Below are 25,723 nucleotides of genomic sequence, written 5' to 3' on the forward strand. Positions count from 1 at the left end.
TGAATTGAGGGTTAGACTCTCGATAAATAAAGCCTAAAGATGTTTTTTTGTGAATAGAAAGATTTTGCTAAATGGATCATTTAAAATTCAACTGTATTTATTATAATGAACATAACACCTTCTGGTACAATAGGTGGCAGCATAATACACCATATTCTCCATATTCTTTGATAATAAATAGACAGATTGTCAAAGGAAGAAAGGAAGAGAGAATGAAAGAGAGAAACAGAGAAACAAGAGAGAAAGAAAGACTAGTCTAGAGTTGATCTTCTGTGGTTCAGAGTGAACACAACTCTTCTTTGACTGAACCTTCTCTAAAAGACTCTTTTGCTCTTTCCCTTTCATTCCCACTCTGTCTTTGACTTGAAAACATCAAGTTGCTCTGTCCTCATGAGAGACCTTTTAGGAGACAATAATGCTCTGTGTGCGTATACGTGCGTGTGGTCTCGGGTTGCAACGGCTTTCAACTCTCAAAGTGGATGACAGCATAGTATACAGTATACACACATACATGTCAATAGTTTAGTGATCCAAACAATTCATATGAAATACATACAAGTGTTTACTTATTTAATTAATGAATGAAATAATGAATCTCTAAAAGGATAGACAGTGTCTCTTCAAGTGCTAGAGGAGTGCTTGATGGTAAAGATGCACACTGGTACACTCTAGTGGTCAAATTAAGGTACTACAACATGACACCGTCAGACCCCAGAACTGTAGATGGATCAGGAGTCGGTCATGCAGTCAGAAGTCCAAACAGCAGCATGACATTCATCAGGATCATTATGCCAGTCTGTCAGCGAGCCAGCATGACTTCAAATAGCAACCAGGAAAACAGGCAACCAGCTGGTCACCCTGTTAGCCAACTATTCAGCTTCACCAACCGGCCTGAAGGTGTGTCATTCTGTCTGTCAATGAGCCGGACAGCCAATCAATCATTCGGTTTGTCAGCCTATAAGTAGAGCAGGCAGCTGGCCAGCGACCAACACCTCGCTACAGGAAATGAATTATTATAATGATGCCCAGTGAAGAGTTCAGTCAACATGGTAGACCCAATGGGGACCTGACTGAACAGTACTTGTAGCATTTAGACCAAAAAAAAAAGAAGAGTTTTATATTCCTAAATTCAGTGTAAGTACCAAAAAACAACTTTATTGTAAGAATCCATGGACTGCCACTGGATATGTTTCCCCTTTTAGAACAGATGAAAGGGTCACTCTGGGTGATGAGCAGTGTTTAGATCTGGGTCAAACCCTATAGATTAGGAGTCACAGTGTAAACCGTGTTAACCACGTGTCTCAGGAATCATTATCTGCTATGTTAGTGTCGACATGCTTTTAACACATCATGTCTTATGGTTTGGTGAGAAGTGACTCCCTCAGTGCGTGATCAGTTCATAATCCCAGGTTGTTGTTGTTTTTATTCCTAGTTCTAGTGCAAACTAATTAACTACATATTAACATTTTATATTGCCTGGTTTGAAAAAGTTTGGCTTGAAACCAAACCCTAAGGAAAGGATCGTTTTTAGTATCTGAATCTAAACTACTGAGTGTACACACACAGACACACACACATAGAATTGACATTAACTGTGTGGGGAAAAAACAGTTTAAAAGTAATTCAAACCAAATGTTCATTTCCATTGATTGAGTTAATCTCCCCTGTGAGAACACAGGAAAACTATAACATTTTTGTATTTCCATTATATTCTAGATAAACCCTTTTAGAAACAATTTTCAGATGCAGTTAATGAGCTGTTTACTATCACTTCCAGTACTCCATCGCAGCTTAATGTGAGACTGAAAACACCAAAGTTGTGGATTTGCTTCCTCTTTTGAGCCACATGAAATGTATCGCACCCACTGACTGCACACATTTTTATTGACGTTGCAAGGGCTCTCACAGCGTAGGCGTCACGTTGCACAAATCAATATGACTGTCACCAAGATCACAGTCCATTACTGATCGATGACCCGTCACAAGCACAAACACACACATCCAGACTAACCCAGAGTGTGTACAGCAGTGTTACTGGCATTTATTCTCTGGCAATAGAGCGTGATGCAAGCTACCTACAGTAACTAGAAGGACACTGATATACATACAACCAGTGTTAGGAAATCAAATCGTGCATTTATAGCCCCTTCATGTAGAAGATTTACTTTATTTTAATAGTATAGCATGAAGACTGTAAGACAATATAACGATATAAAAAGTTCTGGAATATGTTTTGCTCTTATTTGTTTATTCTACTTGTCACCAAATACCTGAAAAATAAAGAGCACCTATTGGATGGATTCATTTTCATACTAATGGTCCCCAGAGGATGAACTGTAATGACTTTGGAGATCCTCTGACTTTTCCTCTACCAACACCAGCAACATAGTCTTACAACTTTAGTGTAAATCTGTAGTTTTGTGTGTTAAGCTTTAAACTTAAAATGGCTATAATGAATATTTTTACAGTGACAATATGAAGACAACGTGAAAGACGTCACTCGTAGTGATGAACCTACAGAGAATTACCGCCTGAATCTGCAGCTTTTTGGAGCTCTATAGCGAGTTTCAGCTCATCGTTAAGCTGTCCGACCCACAACTTCACTGTTTTGGTTCATCCTCACCACTCTCATAGAGTTTTCAGCCACAGCAAGCAGCTGTTTTCAGCAAAAGCTCTAAAATCCCAGTTTTCACTAACTGCTCAGCACCAAAACAGCAGACAGACAAAATTAGTGATTAGCCAGGGAACCCAGTGGAGCATTTAGCAGCTAAAGAACCAGATATTTCCCCCAGGAGTTGGTAAAGACTGCTGGATGTGTCAATAAGTAACTTAACTGAAAAGGTTGTGGTTATATGTCAATTATTTCTTCCGCCCCTCAAGTAGCCGAAAAAACAAGCAGGTTTAAGACAAAGAATCTATGTAAGGGGTATACATGTATTACTTCCTTGGCTCACCATTTCCACTTCGCGCCACTGTCCAATAAAGTGCATATCAAAAATAAAACATATTTAATACCATTTTTATAACAAAAATTTGATTCCCCCAACCCCCATTGTGTCACATAACTCGCTAAAGTTGCTGAACTAGCTCCTCTCTCTCCTTAGTCCATTTGACAGGAACAACAAACAGATAGAAATAGAAAACATAGAACCTCAGCACGCCGATTTTCTGTCCCTCTTTGTTTTTCCAGAGCATTCCTGGAGCGACGGATGTGTGTATTTTAAGGTGGACATTTAGCCTAGCTGGTGATTTGGGGCTGCTGTGGTCGGCAGTAGTGTGTGTGTGTGCGTGTGTGTGTGTGTGTGTGTGTGTGTGTGTTTGTGTGTGTGTGTGTGTGTGTATGAGTGTGTGTGTGTGTTACTGTGTGATGCCCCAGGGAACGTTCTTCATGTATTTCCTCCGTGGATCCTCAGAGATTTCACACTGTAATTAGTGGCTCCGTTTCCCTCTGGCAGAATATTCCTTTAACTGGTTGCTGCTGGGGTGTCACCCGCAATGTATGTTTGTGTCTTTGTTGATGTATGCGGCTGCTCATGTGTATACATACTTGTGCCAATATTGTATATACATGCTTGTTTTGCCCCTTTCTGTGTTTGTATATGCACACTGATATATGATCTATATGCGTGTTGCTGTGCCCGTGTGAGTGTGTATGCGTCCGTAACGTGTCTGTGTGTGTGTGTGTGGGTGTGTGTGTGTGGGTGTGTGTGTGAATCGGTGGGAAAGCTGTGGCACTTAACTTGTGTGTGGGTGTAATTGCTCAGCAATCATTAAGTAACACAAATGGTCAGCTATTTATCAGCGTCACTCTGCAGGACACACACACACACACACACATTCACACACACACAAGTAGTTGACTCTTGTCTAGACACTCCTGCAGCAGTATTGTAGATTGTGTTCAGTACAGAACAGTGACTGAACCTACAGCCATTAAATGTTTTTACATGGTTGTTGTTGGTGTCTGGTAGTTATTTCCTTTGAAAAAAATCTTGCCAACACAGGAAGTGATGTATTTTTTGTTTTTAGTTTGTTGTTAGCGAATAGAAGAAGAACGATGTAGTTTGTGAGAGCGATGAAGAACCTAAACAGACAAAGAAAAGACAAAAACCTGAGTTCCAGAGAGAGTGATATCAATGCTGAATGTACTATTTGATTGACAGGTGATCTCTGACAAGTGCAAAAGTTGGGACATAAATCGTTTTTTAAAGTAAAAATGGCAAAATTGCTCCTGTTCCAGTTTCTCAAATACAAATTGAAGCTGTTTTTTTTTGTCTTCTATCATAGTAAATTTAATATCCTTTGAATTGTTGGTTGGATAACATCAGCTATCTGAATATACCCACTGTTTTAACTATTTTCTAAGATTTTATAGACAATTAATCAATGAATTTACTAAATAATGAGCAGATTCATAAATATTGAAAATAATGATTAGTTTCAGCCCTAGTTGCAAATTATCTTGAGCCCAAAGGGGAACAAAGGTAACTGAGTGAAAGTGTAGGTGAGACATTATACACATGTTAGATCCCTGTGGTTGATCCAAATATGTATTATTATCTATGTGCCTATGTATATATTATTCCCTCCATCATCCCTACATGTGTCTTCAGCAGAGCAAGAGGAGCGACTTAGCCTTTGGGCCACTCCCAGTTAGTCCACACATCATTGGCTCACACCAGATCACATGGCTCTTTCTCTGCTCCATATATGGAGCTTAGGGAGGGGCAAAATGGGGAGGAGGTCGGGGGAAAGAGTGTGAGAAAAGATCTCTGGAGCTGAGTGAGCAGTGGAGGGTTCACTCTGCAGGGTACTGTGGAGGAGAGAGACAGAGAGATGACAGACTGATAGATACAGTGCTCACCCTGATGGGGATGTTGGGACCTGAGCTTGACAGGCGGTTTCTCTGGCAGATTCTGACGTATTCTAGTTTATTTACATCCCATCTGACAACACTGCAAATTGTTCAGTCCACTTTAGTTTTAGTAACTCTGTGATGGAAGTTTTTCTTGGAAGAGGTCAAAAGGGAATTGTTAATGGACTTGTCTAGTCGGTGAAGTCATTCAAGTTACATTTTTGGTGTATCGTCAAGGCAACTAGAGCTGGTGTTTACAGCTGAAGTGAGCTGGTTGCAGGCAGCAGTGTTGTCCTGGCAATTCAGAAAAGTTAACGAGAATGTCGGAGCGGTGCAACCTCAAGACCCTGACAGCAGCTCTGTGTTGCTTCTACCACAAGAACTCTGTCATCACTGCAAAGGTGAGAGAGTGTGTGTGCGAGGAGGATGTGTGCCGGTATTGATGGTCCATGTTGTGTGTCAGTGTTTTCATATCAGTGTTTGTGTTTGTGCTGTGTGAAATCCTATATGGCAAGTGTGTTTGCAAGTGCACAGTTTTTTTTTGTGCATGCTTGTTTGCTGCAGCTCTTATTCTGTGTGTTGTCATGCCTTTTCTTTCCGCCTTGTACTATTTTAGTGTGTGTGTGTGTGTGTGTCTGTGTGTGTTTTCAGAGTATTAATAACATTTTGGAAGTGTACTTTAGGGCTCCCCTAATCTGTTGTTATTTAAAGGAGACCACAGGAAACTGGGCAGTCCCTAAGGAGACATTAGAAAAAGGCATTATTAAAAGACATAACCCCACATTGCACAGTAGAAAACAATCCTAAAAAGTGCATGGTAACACTTCCAGCCTGAGCAAAATCTAATCACACTGAATAGTCCTCCTCTCTCCCTCACTCTCTCTCTCTGTGAGCTGAACACTGGGCTTTTATTACTCGGACCAGACGCTCTCATAAATGACCGACTGTGTGACTGTCTGACTGTGTGTGTGTGAGAGTGTGAGATATATAGCTGGCTTCATCCATAACTAAAGCTGGTAGACAGGCAAGGCAGTGTGTGATGGCAAGGGTGAGACAGAGATAGTTATGGACGTAGAGGTACCAGGACGAGGGTGATAGTCCTCATGAGGATGATAAATTACTAACTTGTGATAGTTTGTCTTCTTTATGACGTCAGTGAAATGTATGAATGCCATTAAGTTGATTGGATGGAGCGAGCGGGGCTGCAGCAGGCTGAGGTGACGTGGTTTGTCCCTCTGCAGATCAGCGGGGGAGAGATGCTCTGTGCCTCCTGGACCACATTTACATCTGCTGTTAAAATGTAGTCTGTGCCTGAATAAAGGAAGGCACGTGTTAATGGAAGGTGGAAATGCACGTCACATGTGACGGGGAGAAAAATGTCCAAGTTGATCAGATCTCATCCACAGTCAGACAGATTAAATACCATCTGCACAGAGTTCAGTTTAGTAGTTTAGTTCATTTAAAAGCCCATTGGCTTCCACTGGAGCTGTCTGGACATCAAAACTAAAGCATAAAATTCCACCAAATAGAAAAAAACAAATGTCAGCTAATGATTATAACAACACCACTGGATTAATTATATTCCTTGTAACAAACAATGGAAACACTACTGGATTCAGAGGCTATCACAGTGGATAGAAACATTATTTACAGAGGCACCAAGATAATATATCAAAAACTGATTATTTACCTCCAAGGAGCAGAAAAGACAATCCATTGACAATCTCACCATGAAGTCCATAAAGTGTGTGTTCTAGAGCTTTCAATTATACACACAATCTTAAACAGCACAGATTGTAAAGTTTAAGGCACTTTCAGGCATTTAATGAACATAAAATCTAAAGCCAACATGGATGAGAACTCCTTAAAGTGCTCAGAAAAATGGAAATTTAAACATCAATTCGATGGCAACCGGGCAAACTCCGTGTGTGTGAGTGTGGTCAGAATGATCAAATTTGGGAACTTGGATAAATGGTAATGCCTAAACTCATCACTACTTCTAACCTCATATAATTAACTCACTAAAGTCACTGGGACACTGTGCTGAGCAGCTTTGAACTTGTGCCTTCGAATAGAACAAAAGCCTGGTGGAGAAAATGTATAATAATGTATTTATAATGTATGTACATGATGTGCCGGTGAAGATCAACCTGAGTTTATACTGACATTGATACCAAAGTATTGTCTTTTCTTCACAGAGAGTGTCAGCCTGTTATCATGGGTGTCTTTGATGGGACTTGAACGTTATCCTATCATCCTCGCTTTGCCTTCCTTCCATCCTTCATCTTTGTCTCTCTATCTGTGTCTTCCCCATGTCTTTTTGTCCTTTTGATTCCAAAGAGCCCGCGGTTTTATTCCACTCTCTCTTCCCTCACTCTTCCTTTTCTCCTCCATCTGTCTCTTTGGGAGGTTGCCATTTAACCCAACAAAGCCGGCTTCTTGTTTCTGTGTATCGAAACTAACGTCTCAGTCATAAGAGATCCCACTGACCCATTTTGATTACCTAACCATAGTATAAGACAGTTATCAAAAGAGGGAACATAGGAGATTCACCAGATTATCTTATATGTTGTACAGTATGACATTTGTATGTAAAGCTTAGCAGCACAGTAATTGTATACGTACAGATTATGTGGGTTCCCGTTGGGACAGAATCTCTCACACAGAAATGAACAAGCAGTACAGTACAGCTGTTTGTTTGTCATCAATCGCTTGTTTCAATCTAAGCTTCTTTTTCTCTCTCTGTATAATGAAAAGGAATTTACCAAGAGCTTGTGAGTGTTTTTAGGTCTTAGCACATCAAGCACTTTAACTTAAAAACCCTCCAACTCTATCCAAACAGTCCCACGCTTCAGGATGGCTTTTGTGAGCAAATCCTTTCTGGTAGTTTTTTTTAACAGATATTTCTTTCTCTGGACCTAAATCTCTAATACATCTCTAAACCTAAAGCTACAACCTTGCACAGTAGAACTCCATCTCCCAGGTTCAGTTGTTGCTACACTTGTGGAAACAACCAGATTCGATTCAGCCTTGTTAGACACACAAACATTACACCTGTCTGTCTTTGTTGAATGGGCCTCCAGTCTTCTGTGAAGGCTTTTCACCAGATTTTGGAACCTGGCTGCAGGGATTTGTTCCCATTCAGTCACAAGAGCATTAGCGAGTTCAGCCATGAATGTTGGGTGATAAGGCCTGGCTCATAGTCGGCGTTCCAGTTCATCCCAAAGGTGTTGGATGGGATTGGGGTCAGGGCTCTGTGCAGGCCAAGTTCGACCACATCAAACTCTAAAAACTGTGGAAGAACTTGACAGGCTGTCCTCATACTTTTGGCCATACAGTATAGTAGTACTAACCACTCAACAAACTATATGATAACATGACTCTCTTTCTTTTCACATTTCTAAAGCTTATGAGCAACTATGCCATGTAGATATTAAATGATGCATGTAACTGTGTGGCCTGCTCCCACCTCATGTTTATTCAGAAAAATTATTTTAGTTTATGTAAAATTTGTTACCAGAGCAGCTGTCTAGGAAGGGTTTAGGGGTGTCTAGGACTTTGTTTGCCATTGGTTTTCTCCACATAGTCAAGGATGTTTAGAATAAGAAAGAATTCTGAAAATGTAAATACAATCAACAAGACCAGAGCACCTGTGTGGGTGTGTAATGTAAGTAGGTCTGGTATTGAGTCTGGTCTCAAATAAATAGTAAATAAAATATGAAATGCTGGATTTTTTTTAGACATACACACACACATACCCACTATACAGCAGTGTCTGAAGTCCCAGTCTGACTAGTCAGATTCCTCCTGATCTAAACACATCTATTTAGTTGTGAGTAAACAGGAAAGGTGGGAGCTTGCGATCATGGAGCCAAGATGTAGAGATCCAGAAAGAAGAAAGATTCAGAGTTATTAGCTTTCATCAACTTTGAGACTGTCCATCCAATTAAATGTAAGAGACAGAAACTGTTCATCCTGCCCGTAGTCATTGTCAAACTGAACTGAACAAAAAACGCTGAATAGAAGAAATGAAATTTCAGAGAATTTCCTCAGTATTGCAAAAATTTTAATATGCTCTCTGGAGGTGGAGATAATGAAAAAGTTTTTGCTGAATAATCATGCAGCATCCAAAAGTTTTTCTTTCTCCTGGGTGTATTTTCCCAGCTGCACCACTGACAGTTTGCACTCACGCTGGGACTTTTCAAAACATCACCTTGAGTTAATTTGACAGCTCGATGGATGCAATGGATGCATACAGTACAGTAGCTATAGAGACACACAGAGAGGGGGCGGGGGGGAGGGCGGGAAGCCACAGAGAGAGACGGATAAAGAGAGGAGGAAATACCAGATAAAACAGCAGACCAAACGGTTGTTATTTTAATGATGATGATGATGAGTATGATAGCGCTTGTGAAACTCATTTGATCTCTCTGTGGCAAGACTAGAAAGGAATATATCTCAGGTCATTTAAACCTGCAATAACAGTTTTTTTTTTTTTTTTTACGACTTGGGGAAAAACTTTTAAGTTGATAGAGTGAACTTGTTAGCAAACAGCTGCTTATTTCCACACCGAGCAGTTACAGAGAAACAACAATTGTTAATTTTTGCAGATGTATTGTCTGTTTATGAGCTTCAATAAGGAGCTTTACTGAATCGTTATTGAGTGGGACGATCTAGCCTTTTTCTGCCTTGTGTGAAGAAACTGAAACTCCCTTCCAGAAATAAGTCACACTTTGGATTGTTTGCACAACATGATTTTAAGACACTTCACTGGATATGAAGACTAAAAATGAAACTGTGCACCGTTAAGTGCAATGACACATCACTCCTGGTACAGCACTGCCTGTAAACCGGTTTTAAAATCCCTGAAATGACATCACTCATAGGGATCATGGAGTCAAAAGTGCTATAGGTCTTAAACTTGAAACTATCAGAGTGTACACTATATGCACAGATGATACCAATGAGCGACAATACCATAAATCACTGGCAATTGGGAGCAGCAACATAAGTTCCTCTATGGTTTCCCAGTAGTATTTTAGTTGTAGTTTTAAACCTGCTTATTGGTGTTAACATGATTTGAATTGAGAGTCTTCTCATAAGCAATGTTATTGCATACTTTACTAGATTTAAGGCTCTTTTGTTATTTGTCATCGACCACATTCTCAGATTAAATGGATGATGTTGGACATCAGCTGCAGGTCAGTGCTTTGTTTCAGGTCTCATATTACGTTAGAGTACACGGAGGATTTGGGCAAGATGAGGATTATAATGTCCACCAGTGTGTGCATGCGTACACGTGTGTGTGTGTGTGTGTGTGTGTGTGTGTGTGTGTGTGTGTGTGTGTGTGTGTGTGTGTGTGTGTGTGTGTGTGTGTGTGAGATGATGAGGAATCAGAATTATAATGCTAAAAGGTTATTTGTCTTCACCTCACTGAACTCAAAGGACAAGCAGCTTACAGAGTTGTCCGCTGCCTCTGATTGGTCACATCCAGCTAAGACTGGATTGTCACAGCAACAGAAATGAATAGAATTGAATCATGTCCACTGCACACGTGTAAAAATCCAGGTAGTCCAGAGAAAAACCAATCATTGTTGAAATCCTTTTGAACAGTGCTCTTTGTTTTTTGCCGGTCTAAGAACGGCTGCTGAGTAAGAGATTATTTTCATGGCTTTTTTAGACATTGGAGATAGTGAGAGTGGGTGACGCACCTGACGGTCCTGTGCTGGTATGCTGGTATTGCTGGTGTGCTGGTTGAATTAATGCATAGTTATTAGTTGATTTGTGTCTAATAGTCCCAGGGCAGGACAGACAATACAATAATAACATTTGAACTTGAAATGAAATCATTTATCGTAACAAAAACAGCTGCTGGAGATAAAAATTCTGTGATTTTGAAGTCCCTTTGAAAAAAAAAAAAAACACTTCCTAAAAATAAAGAGGTCAGCAAACTAGTGGGGAGTTCTTTTAATAGATTAAGTTTTGGAAGAATTACTCAAACTCTCTGCTTAAATCTACAAGGCACTTTAATTTTGTGTTGATTCTGGCGTCCCCCGTGGACAAAAGTGTGTTGTAGTGTTTCTACCGCCTCATTTCATTGATTTCAAGGGAAATCCGAGCTGGTGGGAAGCACTCAATAGAAATAGTCAATCTTCTCTCTGATGGTCTCGTTTATGTAGGTCATCAGTATTAAATTGAGAATGTTTTATAACCAGTTAAAAACTCCTTGTAGTATGTTTAAAATGGAGAAATACACCATCAGAAGTAAAAACAGTAGCAATTTTTTTTTTTTTAAAGAAGCTGACAGATTATCTGCAGCCACAGTAGATTTTACTCTCTAAAAATGTGAATTAAAAAATTTTTCACTTTGAAACACATTTGAATGGAAGTACATCAGAAACCTTCCCAAAATAGAAAATACTCAGTATGGAAGTACCTGTAGCTTACTACCCACATCTGGTAGTACTCCAACTAATAGTTAACCTTCACCCCTGAGTTTAAGTTCAGTCTATAAATCATTCTGTAACAGTCAGTATCAAAGAGAAACCGTCTCCTTACCGTCACAGTGATTATAGATAAACAACTGGTTCAACAACTCGTGTGCACTGAGGCTCAGTAAATATTTCACCTTAGCTCTAGTCTTTCACTTCTGAAGGTGTCTTTATGGCTCAACCAGGAAGCCATAAACTTGTTTAACTCGTAAGTACTGAGAAAAGAAGAGGAGGCAAGGAGAGAGAGAGAGAGAGGAAAGGAAATGAGGACGTTGGACAGACAGACAGGCAGGTCAGTACAGTCCTCTGCACTGTTACCGCTGTGTTGTGGTCCATGTACACAGAGTGGTACAGTATAAATGCAGCTGCTCTCTCAGGGATGACATCATATTGCAGGGTCTTATTAAAGGCCAGCCTATAAAAAAATCTCTTCGTCTCTTCTTATTTCTCCTTCCTCCTCTCTCTCACTCCTTCCATCTCTCCTTCACTCTCTCCTCTCTGATCTGTTTCTCTCTCTGTTCTCTTCCACTCATCTGTTCATCCTGATGTACACGTCCATTCCCTCCCTTCTTTTACATATTTATTAATCCCTCCTTCCACGTATCCTTTTCTCCTTACTGCCATGCATCCCTATTCTCTACAGCACTCCTCTGTCCATCAGTGCTGCTGGCAGTGAGGCTGCAGATGTAAAAGCATTTTATTGTGACCGTTGTAATGAATGTAATCACACGTGACTATGATCAATAAGGAAACATTTATTGTTGCGTCTGTCGTTTACTAGAGCTCCAGCTCAAGGCAAAGAAACTGAATGAACTGAATCTTGTGTTTTCCAGTTCAGCTTGGCTCAGTCTATTAGTTGTGTAATGCAGGTACAACAGGAAAAACATGCTGCACAGGCAGTGCGCTAATGGGTGCTGCCGTGTTAACTGATGTGTAACACAGAATAAAAGAAATGAGAATAAACAAAAAAAAGAAAATAAAGGTGATGCAACTTCTAAATCTCCCTCATTTAAACGTTGAATTACATCTCCCTGCTTCTTTCTGTTTTAAGAGAGAAGCCAAAACTGTGCCACAGTGACCTTTGGTGATTGGTGGTGTACACTGGTGCAGTACGTTGTTTTATAGATCATTTATTTTCAAGATTCAAGAGACTAACTGCAAAAAGCAGAATAACGACAAAAAACTGTTTTGTAAAACAGATTTTATATTTCCTGCTGCAAAGAAAACTTAACTTCAATAACAGAATTCAAATACAGGAATGAGACAGATTTGATGATTTTGGTATTCTCATTTATCAGATTCTCCTTCTCAATCCTTCTCAAGATGAAAACAGAATGACACCGTCATTTTCAATTAGTATTAATTTTCCAGATTGAAATAAACAGATGATACTAACAACATAAGGCAATGGAGTCTTTGAAGCTCATTGAATAAAAAAAGGAATGCTGAAACTACAGAGGGTTTCTGCTGCAAATAATATTTAAAATTCAGATTTTGGCAAAACTACTTGGCAATTACATTTTACATAGGATCTGATACCATACAGTGAAATTATTGACAGTTCAATTTTACTGGTCCAAGTACTTTCCACTGCGGCACCAACACGCACACAGAGACACACGCACACAATCATACGACACAAGTCAGACCGAACTGGTTGGTGTTTCTGTTTCAAACTAGAAACAAAAAAAATCAGTGTGTGTGCTTTAGTGTTTACTGTAGCGTGCAGCTCTATTGTTTTCCATGTAGAAGCTGTAATAAGATACTCTGGTTTCCTGTCATGTATGGAGACGTGGAGACTAAGGCCAGAGGGGTCTATTCTAATGACTTTAGAGAGAGCGGGGGGAATCTGAAAAAGAGAGAGAGCGAGAACAAGCGAGATAGAAATGAAAGGATGCACAAGGTTTCAGTTTCACTGGGTCGCTTATAGACATATTTCCAATTTAATGTTCATGGCTCAATAATTCCCTTTGAGTGTGTGTGTGAGTGTGTGTGTGTGTGTGTGTGTGTGTGTGTCTGTGTGTGTGTGTGTGTTAATGTCAGCGATCTTGTAGCTCGGTCTGCCTTTGACCTCTTCACCCATGGAAGTTTGGATCAAAGTCTTCTTCAGAAAGCTCCTCCATGTTGATTCTTTCAAGGCTTTAACATTCAGTGTCTTCAGACAATTTTTTAAAGGTCTCTTTACACCGAGCAGCAGATTTTAGCAGCACCAGCACGTGGACGAGCTACCAAAATCTTTCCAGTGGAAAAATACTGCTATACTGCGTAACATCATCATATTATAATCAAAACATGCACCTAGCAGAACCATCTTCCAATTGTCCTTGAGGTGTTTGGAGCTCAGTGTTATTTGGCAATACTTGCATGCACAACACGCTTTAACTTTACCAGCTACAGTCAACATGGGTGTGATTTCATATTTCAGTGTATGTGCCAGAATAACAGTTCGCACCTTTTGAAACTATTAACATTAGTTTTTCTAGACATGCAATGTCATTACAGGCCCATGAGCATGTTCTCATGCTGTTTGTGTGTCAAACATGACACTGGATGCTGTATGCACACAAAAGAACCATTGATTCAGTTTTTTTTTTTCTTGGTGGTGGATCAATATAAATACAGATAGAACAAATATAAAGTGTCTTTCTTTTGAAAGTATTGTGCGTGTTTACAAGTATTGACCGTACCTTCCTGCAGCACGGGGATAACAGGAATTCTTAAAATGGCTAGAATTACTGCTATAGGTACCATTAATGGTCAGAAAATCCAAACAGTATTGATATAGTCAGTGTTTTTCTGTTTACACTCCCAAGTTTAAACATGATGAGTGACGAAGACAACAAAATAGGGCTGTACTGAACGGGATACAATGTACTGTATGGATTCATTTTCTTTTAACCTGCACATCACTGGTGACCTCCACCCAAGGACTAGATAGACATTATATCTGGTGCAATAAATGTATTGTGCATTTTGCCTGTTAAATGAACAATAAAATGAAAATAAGCAAGCAAAAAAAACTAAAGTAAGATATCTTTTACTAATATCTGTAACCAATGCACCACTTCAATACAACCAGAAAGCTTTAAAAAGTTATCTTCATTATGTTATCCTTATTATCTGTCTCAGCTTTATTTAGTTAATGAACCAGGGAAGTCTTTGTAACAACACTGTCCACAGAAGAGATAGAACTACCAACTACTGACAACTACACATGACATGTTTCACCTGTCGGTTCTCAGGAAAAGTTCAGTGTCTGCGTCATTTCAGTGTGTGTGTGTGTGTGTGTGTGTGTGTGTGTGTGTGCTTATGTACGTCAGGTGAGGGTGTGTATGGAGGCAGGTCCGGGCCAGTTGGGTGGGGTCAGGGTGGTGACATCATATTAGGAGGCACCGCGTGAAAAACCAAGGCAAGAAAATCACTGAGGACAGAGAGAGGGAAAGACTGTGTGTGTGTGTGTGTGTGTGTGAGCTGTTTGATATCAGAGATACAAACCAAAGTTTGTGTGTGTGTGTGTGTGTGTGTTTGCTATGAGGTGTGTATTTGAGGAAGGCAGAAAGAGAGAGCTATGCAGAGACCCAGCAGCTGTCATGTAAGTGTGTGTAGGTGTGTGTGTGTGTGTGTTGTGGTGCAGGTGTTTGTGCTGACTCTGCATCCTACCAGATCTGTCTGTCCTTCACTCTTTACATTTTCTGAACTTTCTGGGCTCGCTGTTGGGATTAAACTAACCAATCAATTACTTTATCATCTGTAAAGTGTCTGAATAAGATTGAACTATTCAGTGTGTCTGTTTTTCACCTGCCTTCATACCTTAACTTTGTAACTGTATATATATATATATATATATATATGTTGGGTGACCTTCAATCAATTTGGTTTTATTATAGGGTCTAAGGATATTGCGTGTTGTGGGTTGTATAGACTGTAAAGTCCAATGCGGCTAATTTATAATTTTGGGCATTTTAAATATAATTCTAAAAAGCTTCTTGTTTAAGAAGGCTTTTATTATTTTTTATTGTTATGGGCTCTTTAAAAATATTTTCAACCCACCAAGCCCTTGTGTCATGTTGTTTGTTAGCTGTGCCTTATCGCATGTTGCTTCTGTGATTTGATGTATTTTCTGTACACTCTATTTTGCTTTTGAAATTGTTGTGTAGCATTAGTAGTAGTAGTAGTAGATGTATCAATAAACGCATGTACATAATTTATATTGCCAACTATCATGTGACAAAATAATCATGCTTAGCTTTAGCTTTGGCATTAGCTTTATGACTGAGGTCAGAATGAAGTGTTGTTGTTTAGTTGTTGTTGTCCTGGCGGTTTGGGACGACCCAAGGGGGTTGCAAGATAAATGTGAGCAAAATTATTGAAAGCATGGAAAAGATGCGATAGAAAGGGGCGTATTTCTGCTGCATGACCGTTATCTTTTGTTTATATATGTTGTTTTAAGGGTCCAGTGTGAAAATGAGAAATGATTTCATTATCTTAGAATGAGCCTTTTATATCTCCAGCCGCTGCGGGTGGCTTCCATTGAGGCTGCCATGTTGAACCGCCATAGTTTCCAAGAAGGTTGGAAACCTCTGTGCTACACCATGAAGAAGAATACTTTTGATTTCCCCTCAAACAATCATGTCAAGCCTTGTCTGTACTTTTGTTTTTTTGTTTGTTTTTCACCTTTACTTTTTCTGCCGTGCACTTTTCTTCGTTACCGTTCTTTACCTTTAATCCTCTGTGGTCGCTCTGGAGTCACAGGAGTAATATTTGTCATAGCTGTGCCTTTGAGCTTTGACCTCACTACTGTTTGTTTTAGGGAATAAGGAACTGTCCGACTTTTATGACCATTGTCAGTCTTGAGATTTAAGTGTCCGCTACACTTTTATAACTACTCAAACTCACGGTCTGTGCTGTCATCAGGGGGCCATGGATGATTGAGGACACTGTGTGTTTTTCCACAGAAGTCAGCCACAGTATTGAGCTCTGTTTTCGTATGTTTTCATCACAGTTCTCCAGAGATCAGTTCATCCTGGACTGCCCTTCAGAGAAACTTCGCAAAGAACTTGAGGAAGAACTAAAGTCGGACTGTGAGGAGCTGAGGAGCCACGCGTGGTACCACGGAGCAATACCCAGACAGGTAACAAACACACTTGTACCTACACACACACACACACACTTGTACCTACACACACACACACACACACACACACGCACACACACAGGCACACACACACACACACACACACACACACACACACACACACACACACACACACACACACACATGAATCTGAGTCATGAGTCCCTCCCTTTAAAAGCCTGGTTAAAAACTTGTTGAACCAGATCACCTATTATTAGATTACCATACTGCACACACAGTGCTTACAGAAAGATTATAGCTTAAATAGTGGCCTCAGCAGCAGAACTGGGGGTTATAACATAAGGTCAGTGTATAAAAAGCTCTTTCTGTATGGTGTGTGTGTGTGTGTGTGTGTGTGTGTGTGTGTGTGTGTGTGAGAGAGAGAGGTTGTGTGTTCCCTCTGAAAGCCAGCTCCGAGATGTAATCATTTTTAATAAGCTGCTTCCTTTGGCTAAACTAAACTACCATTATGTACTATACAAACACTTTCTTAATTAAAGTCTGTAACTGTGTGTGAATGGTTATGTGTATGTGTGTGTGTGTGTGTGAGAGAGAGAGAGAGAGAGAGAGAGAGAGAGAGAGAGAGAGCGGTGAATCTAACGAGACTGTGATAGATACAAAGATAAAGAAACATCAGCTTTTTCATTCCTTGTAAAACCCAAATATCATTCAGGATTTTGAATAAAATATATTAAATCTCTTGTCTGTGGATTTTCTGCCTCACAATGTCACAGCCCTCGCTTTTAATTGTTTATTGATCCAGTGACATGGATGTTTTTGCTTTTTTTAATCTCATATTGATCGGCTATTCCTGTTTTATAACAACAGGAAGTTAATGATTGTTGTCCAAGATTTTATGTTTCTATGGAGGTCTGCCTATTGATCAATTATTTTGCCTATAACATGTCAGAAAATAGTGAAAAATGCCCATAATGATCAATTTCCAATAGTCAAAAACCCAAATATACAGAGAATACTATCATAAGTGAAAAAGAAATTTGTGAATTTGAAACTCCAATAGTGAGAGAAAGAGAATAATCCTTAATCAACTAATAGTTTCAGCTTCTATTTGCATGCATTCAATATAAACATATCTTGGGCATGAAAATTAATCCTTAACCTTGGAAACAGCATTTTGAAATTAGAAACCTAAAACTGTTCATCTTAAGTCTATTTAAAAGCTTTTTCTGGAGCTTCCAACCAAATCTGTTGTTGTATAAAACAGTCGGGATGCAGCGATCTCAGTTTTTTTTGTCATGAGTCATTGAGTGCCTTTCCCATATGGAAGTTAAATTATAAAACATTGATGTAAATCTATCTGATGATTTTTTCTAGCTGTATAAATACTGTAAAAGGTTGAGGCTTTAAATATCTTCATGTCTTACGTAACCGCTGCAAACCAGACGGCACTGAGCTCATAAAGAAGGTAACAGTATAAGAGCCTACCATTATTAGACTTAATTAAATGTTTGGACTATAAACAAACACTGTGTGCCTGTCTGTGTGTGTGTGTGTGTGTGCGCCCATATGTAATCTTCTGTATTGTTCCAGGTTGCAGAGAACTTGGTGCAGCGTGACGGGGATTTCCTGATCCGTGATTCGCTGTCCAGTCCAGGAAGTTATGTTCTGACCTCCCAATGGCGAAATACTGCCCAGCACTTTAAAATCAACAAGAAGGTACAGTAACTACTGTATTCATACTATAAGGAATTGACAGATTACTGACTAACACTTGAAGGTGTGTAATGTTATACTGTAGTATGGTGGTGGGAATCCATTGCGACACCAATATCTCACACAAATGTTATTTTATTGACTTTTACTTAATCAGGAAAGGTTCACTGAAATTACACATTTCCTTTGAGTATCTCTGCACTCCATCTACTGATTTCCTGCGAAGTGTGACTTGGGATGGTCTCAGTTGTTCATGATATCTTGATATATCAACAAATGTCCCAAGATTAAAGCTACTTTAAGTGATTTCTAACCACAACAGGGCAGAGAGACTCATGGGAATCCCAGTGCTATTCTCATTCTCTGTACTTGATCACTGGTGTTTAGTCCATTAACTCCTGAAACATATCCTCAGTTTTCTATCAATAAGGATTTCTAATTGTGAAACAAGAAGCTGAACTCTCCAGACTGGGATGTTGATTCTCAGTGGGATCAGCAACTATTTTACATTACAATATTTCTTAATGGAGCTTTAATTTGTCAGTGCTTCCAAGAGACACCAAAACATTTTTGTTTCACAAAATTAAGATTATTTTTTCCACAATTTGTTCCAATATTTTATACTTTCTTGTGAATCACTTTTACATCTTATAATTGTTGAAAAGTAAAGGTCACTGTTTGATTGAACTGGTCACATATGCAACCTGAGTTGTTTGAAGGTTCAGAGATAAAAAAAAAAGTTAAAAAATAAATGTCGTTTTACATCTTTCCTTCAGGTTGTGATGTTGAATGAAGCCTACTCCAGAGTTGAGTACCGGCTGGAAAGGGAAGGATTTGACAGTGTCCCTGCACTTATAAGATACTACGTCGGCAACAGAAAACCTGTCTCCCAGGTGGGTTTGGTCAGATTTTTTACACAAAATATCTTTATAGCATGTTTATGAAAGTTATTATGTTTTCCTAATTTGAAAACATAAAGCAAGCACATATACTTTTATGTGTAATACTTTCTTACTCTGCTGACATAATTGGATGCCAAATGGCATTCAAACAAATAGTAGTGATTCAACAAAATGATAAAATTCTTAACTGCCTTTCTCACTGAAGTTAATTTGTGCCCTCACTTACAAAGTATACCTTTTTGAAGTGTTATCCCGTTTCATAGAGAAAACATGTTGACTGTAGTTTCCTTCTCTCTATGTATTTAAGGTGGTAGGAGCCATTATCTTCCAGCCAATTAACAGAGGGCTGCCACTACGCTGCTTGGAAGAAAAGTACGGGTTGTCCAACAATCACCGCGATCGGCTCATGGCGCAGGAGAGACGGAGTCAGAAGCGCCTCAGCCTCAACATCACCAACGGGCACACGCACGACAACACACAAGCCGTGCACGACAGCACACACTGCCGGGACAACGGCGTGGGCCGAGGCAGCCAGCTCAGGTTGGCGCACAACTAGAAACCTGCACAAACACACTGATTAACACCAAAGCACCAATATTCCTCACTGGTTGGAGTAATGTCTGTGTTTGTATGATCACATACTCATTATGTAATTTGTTATATTTGACAAATACTGTTAAAGATGGCTTTTAGCTGCAAGCAACACAAGCTTATTACTGAATGTGGGTTGTGGGCTGCAGAACAAATAACATGCTGTCAGCTGTATTTAAATAATGGAGACCCACCTTTTACTCAATCGTCCTCTCTCTTTGTTTCTCTTTCTCTCACACTCTGAAAGACTTAAATCGACCCTTTAAATCCCTTCCTGCTTTTAAGCTTTTACCATGTGGCCTCGAGCTGTTACCATTCATCATGCAGGCAACAGGCTGTATATACGACGTGTTCCATATGTATCTGAAGTCCTCTATAAATAAAGACATGATGTATGACTTTTCTGTAATTTCACGTTGCATAAGTGCACATGGAGCATAATGTATGGAGTCCATATCTGTCTGAGTAAAGAGACAGAGTGGGAGAGAGAAAAGGATAAATATGCCATCCAGAATAGAACAGAACAAAGAGACAGAGAAGAAAAGAAAGAGAGAAGAAGCTTTGTATGAAAAACAAAAAACTGCATTGACATCTTCTTTCTTTGTTCCCTTTGATTCATATTTGAAATAGCTTTGATTTATTTATCCTTTATGCACATTTATGTGCGAATATATGTATTGATATTGGTTTTCGACATCCCCTTTCCCTCAGGTCGAAGGATCGCTGTGGCAGCCAACCAGCGAGTCTCAATCAGGTCCAAGAGAGGCGACGCCCACTCAAGGCGCACCAATCAGAAAGCTACCTGCCTCTTGGTAAGTGGAAGGGAGATTCTTAAGGCCTTAGTGTGCTTCAGATTGTCTAAAAGCACCTAAAACCCTGGGCAGGTGTGAAGAGGTGTAAAAGTAACGGTTCATGCAGTTACACGGCACCGAATGTCTTTACGAAGAGACTGTTCAACAGTGTGCACCACTTTGTGTGATATATTGTGTATCACAGGCCGTCTTTGAGTGTGATTATTTGGTATAAACAAGGCTTGTTTGTTTGAAGCACACTGAAGCCTCTTTATTGTACATGATTTTTATGGAACAAATCTAGTTTAGATGCTAAAATCAGAAAAACAAAGTGGTCTGTGCGTTAAGACTAATTTCTCTCACTCTTTTCATTTCTTCTCTTCCCTGTGTCTCCACCTCTCATCTTCTCCTCGTCCTCTTTATTTTCTGTCGCCTCCCCAGGATCCAAATCTCAGCCCCAGCAGCCTCCTGACTCTCTCCTCCCAAGCCCTCACCCCAAGTCTCCAGTCTTTCGGACGGGCAGTGAGCCGGCGCTGAGCCCCTCGGTCCCACGGAGATCTGCAGAGCTTCTGGCAGGTCAGTATCAGCTTCATTGTGTTCAGTATTATACGACATCCTATTGCGCATCAGCCCCTGCACAGTCAGTACCGATATAGTATATACATATCTACATAGTACTGAATGTATAGCGCGTTGTTGTTGTCAAATAAATCAGAAATACTGTCCTAATAACAATAACAATAATAATAATAATCTGACATTTTGTTTATGCAGCACTTGTCATACATACAGTATAAATGTAATAAAGTGTGCTTCACAAGATGTGCAAAACAGACCGATACAAAAAGCAGAAACATTAAACAAAACAAAACAAAACAATAAAAACACAAGAAAACTATGAATAAATGATACATTTAGTACAGTATAAGCAAAGTTAGAAGAAAAGCGTTGTTGATGCTGTTTTATCATCTTATTAGGTCCCAACAACAGCCACACACGCATCTCTGATTTGTTCGACCCCAATAATAAAGCTGTTCTGCATGTTAAGGGCCAATAAAAACCCTGTGGGGCTTTTGAAATTAGTCAGTCCAACCTGTAAGTGCACTCTGCTTATTTGCTTCTGCCATTGTTTGCATGTGAAAAGGAAATTAAATGTAACCCTGTCCTCATGTGCTTTTACGCATTATTTGGTTTTCAGTTTGATTTGATTCAAATGTATCCACAGAAGTAAATAAAAACCAGACTGTGGCCTTATGTCATGTCGTTCTCTGTCACAAGAATGAGATAAGAAATGTTTTTAATGACAGTATTGTTCACGTGTTTGCAGGCCAGCCCATCCGGGGCTCTGACAGCCAGCTGTGCCCTAAACCGCCCCCCAAACCCAGCAAGGTGCCGCTAGCTCGACTGCCTCGCTCCCCCTGCCTTCAGCCACTGGCTCTCCCCTCCAACTCCTCCAACCTCACAGACTCTTCCTCCACCTCCCCCAGGCTAACTGCACCCCACCTAGACTCCACATGTGTGGAAACTCCTGGTTCTACATGGAGGAGTGGAGGTAACTTTTATTTTTCAAATGCATCCACATGATTTAAAATAGAGGTTATAACAATAATACACAACTATTCATCCTGTGACTTGAAGTGAACTGATGTGATTGTTATTCCTCAGCCACCACAGGCCCTCCCCTGCCTCCAGTCAAACCCCTGAAGTTTAAGCACCAGCTCCTGCCTGCAGACTCTCCTGCTGAACTGGTTCAGTATCCTGATTCAGAAGCAATAGCAGGATGGACTGAGCGCCTGCAGCCGAGCCCTGCAGACCTGAGGTCTTGCAGCCCGCTGCAGTGGGAGGAATCAAAGTCACAGCACGCTTTCACAGACAATGCCCTCGAACCTTCACTCTGCAGCTACGTGGAGCGACTGAGGAGAGAGGGTGAGGGAGGGAGGGAGCTAGAGGACGAGGGGGAAGAGAAGGAGGCAGGAGGGAGGAGAGGACTGGACAGAAGCTCCTACCATCACGCCATCGCTGCCTTAGAAAACACCAGCGAGGAAGAGGAGGAGGAGGAAGACAAGAGGAGGGAAAGAGAGAGGAATGGTTTCCAGCGGCCGATCGTGGAGACGGAGTCGACATTCCGGCCGGCGGAGTTCGGATCTCGACTTCTGCCGCCAGAAAACAAACCGCTGGAGATGGTTGTTCTGAAGAGAGCGAAGGAGCTGCTGCTCAGCCACAATCACCACAGTATAGCCAGACACCTGCTGATGGCCGACTGCCAGGTACACACACACAAACACACACAAACACACGCACGCACGCACGCACGCACGCACGCACGCACGCACGCACACACACACACACACACACACACACACACACACACACACACACACACACACACTCACTCTAATAGTACTTTTAACTTCTCAATAAAAGCACTTTGTTCCATAAATGTGATTATAACAAAATGTACATTACTACAAACGTTTCACATTCCCAGTAGAAAACATCTGCAGCATATTAAATAAAACCTTTTTGGTAAATGTTTTTTATATTAATTAAATTAGTTTTTTTCAAGTATGAAACTGGACAGACACTATAATGGAATCACTGTTTCTAAATTACCTCAAACACAACTTTCTCTGTACTGTAATTTCTTGTTACTTATTGACAAAATAACCAACAAATCAGATATAAGTTGATATCAGCCCAGCAGATTTATCAGTCGGACTCTACTAATCTTTAAGCTCTGCAGAGTAAACTACAGTGAACAAGCTATCTAACAGAAACTTTATTTTGGTGGACATTAAAGACCCATTAAAGATAAAATAAATTGATCAGCAGCACATTGTTTAGTTTCCATGCTGTTACTCCTGTTTGTGTTCCCATTAATTGATATCATCAATTTTTCATTTCCTTATAAGCCATCAAATCTTTAGGTGTATCATAGACGCTAACAAGTCTCTGCAGCAGTTTTCATGATGAACTAGAACTAAAGAGTTCAAGAGCTAAAAGGAGGAAGTGTGGTGCTGGCGAAGGTTAAACAGAAAGATCTATCAAAACCCGTTACCCTCTTGCACTGGCTCTGAGAAAACTACGCCAGACACACACACTTGTCCATCTAATTTGGAGGTAAACATGTTTACTGGTGCTGTTACACATAAATCCTTTTGTGTGTGTGTGTGTGTGTGTGTGTGTGTGTGTGTGTGTGTGTGTGTGTGTGTGTGTCACTCACACAGAATTAGATCTGTATCCTGCAGCTTATGTTACTGCTGCAATAAAATCATCACTCAGAAAGATATATACCCTGAACCAAACAAAATATTCGCCTAATCAACACACACACACACACACACACACACACACACACACACACACACACACACACACACCGTAGACGGACAGAAAAAGAGAGGGAGATAAAACAAATAAATATAATTGACAGCCTTTTTTCCCTCCAGGTTGCGAGGATACTCGGAGTGACTCCGGAGCTTAAAGGTCAGATGGGCGTGTCCTCCGGTCTGGAGCTGGTGACGCTGCCGCACGGTCAACAGCTGCGGCTGGACCTGATGGAAAGGTACACATTGTACACACATCAAACACACACAGCAGCACAAATGTTGCATCACAGACACTTTTTATTAACGCCCACTACTGTAGCATGAGGTCATCATTTCCAGGAAGTTCCCGTCCCCATAAAAACTAATTTACAAACTTTAACTTTCACAATTAACAGACACTTTCTTTTCAACACCGTTCTTGTGTTTGTATGCTAAACGTGAAGCTACTACATGTAAATGTAAAACTTACCAAATGTTCCTTTAACTTTAACCCTGTGGTACCCAACCTGCAGGTCAATCTCAGAAGAATATATTTATGTTACACATTCTGTTGTTATAATTTGTGTATTTTTCTTGGGAAATAATGGAAACTTTCAGCTCTAAAATGTCTTTATTTTAAGGGATTTTGAAGCCAAAAAGGTTGAAAACAACTGGTTTAACCAAAGCTGGTACACCAGCCTGCACAAACACTGAAATGTGAACTGACGTCAGTAGTGATTCATACCTGCTGATTCATTGTACTGTCCTGTTTGAGGCTGCCCTGTAATGAAAATAAATCAGTCACTTCTGTTCTGTGAAACAACCAGACAGCGACTGAAAGATCAGATTAGAGACGCTGCCATTGGTTGGTGCTAATAACTCACCGCTCCTCCGTCTCCCAGGCACCACACCATGGCGATAGGTGTTGCCGTGGATATTCTGGGATGTACGGGCAGCGTGGAGGAGCGTGCGTCCACCTTAAATCGCATCATCCTGGTGGCGTTGGAGCTCAAGGACACGGTGGGCGACCTGTTCGCTTTCACGGCCCTGATGAAAGCTCTGGACCTGCCGCAGGTAACACACACACACACACACACACACACACACACACACACACACACACACACACACACACACACACACACACACACACACACAGAAGGGTGTACTTAAAATACTGAGATAATTAGTGTTAATGTTTCTACCTCTGGTAACGTTATAAAGCTTAAAAATGGTTTGATGGGAGTTTGAGACATTTTTTTGTTGTTCTCTGCACAGATCAGTCGTTTGGAGGAAACATGGACAGCTCTGCGAAGGAACTACACACAGACCGCCATCACCTACGAGAAAACACTCAAACCTTTCTACAAGAATCTGTATGAGGGCACAGGTACTGAACACACACACACACACACACACACACACACACACACACACACACACACACACAAACACTGTAGTCATAGATTAAATCACATCACATCAACATATTGATCCAAGGACCATTACTGATAAACTCTATCTGACCTTAAATCCACGTGCTTGTCAAATCCACCAGAGATTTTAATGTGTTTTGGTCAGACAGTAAAAAATTACATCTAATTTCTGTCTGGGGACAAAAATCTCTCTCTCTATCTTAACTGTGTGTTAACATATAGCATGAACAAACCCCTCATTATAAACTGTTGATTGCTTAAATCTCATTATTTTGCTCACAGATCAGATGTTTTAAATATACCTTCAACCCCTTCAGTATTAATGTGAAAGCAGTAACAGACTTCATTTTGGTCCTCTGACCTTTTTCCCCCATTTTCCCTTTATTTAACCAGGTAAAAGATTTAAATCTCCTTTTTTAGAGAGACAACAAAATATACAAACAACATTAACAGGGTAAAGACAACTGTCACACATTATAAAAAGATGTTTAAATAAGTTTCCAAAACTATCAAAATAAAGTAAAAAGAGTACATTTAGAAG

The 25,723-nt window shown here is 40.2% G+C and overlaps 1 protein-coding gene across 3 annotated transcripts in view; it reads left to right on the forward strand.

Moving 5' to 3' along the window:
- Positions 1-25,723, forward strand: part of bcar3 (BCAR3 adaptor protein, NSP family member) — a 69,815-nt gene that overhangs the window by 41,763 nt on the left and 2,329 nt on the right. For 2 of the 3 annotated variants that reach the window (XM_051377990.1, XM_051377991.1), the window contains 11 exons: positions 16,349-16,477; positions 18,032-18,157; positions 18,931-19,047; positions 19,364-19,596; positions 20,359-20,459; positions 20,880-21,014; positions 21,766-21,990; positions 22,104-22,705; positions 23,888-24,003; positions 24,649-24,820; positions 25,025-25,136. In XM_051377990.1, the coding sequence (XP_051233950.1) occupies positions 16,349-16,477; positions 18,032-18,157; positions 18,931-19,047; positions 19,364-19,596; positions 20,359-20,459; positions 20,880-21,014; positions 21,766-21,990; positions 22,104-22,705; positions 23,888-24,003; positions 24,649-24,820; positions 25,025-25,136 (2,068 nt within the window). Of the gene's footprint in view, positions 1-4,841; positions 5,257-16,348; positions 16,478-18,031; positions 18,158-18,930; positions 19,048-19,363; positions 19,597-20,358; positions 20,460-20,879; positions 21,015-21,765; positions 21,991-22,103; positions 22,706-23,887; positions 24,004-24,648; positions 24,821-25,024; positions 25,137-25,723 lie in introns of those variants that run through there. The other variant, XM_051377992.1, reaches the window with a different exon arrangement.

The sequence above is a fragment of the Dicentrarchus labrax genome, unplaced genomic scaffold, assembly GCF_905237075.1.
Source record: "Dicentrarchus labrax unplaced genomic scaffold, dlabrax2021, whole genome shotgun sequence".
NCBI classification, from domain to species: domain Eukaryota; kingdom Metazoa; phylum Chordata; class Actinopteri; family Moronidae; genus Dicentrarchus; species Dicentrarchus labrax.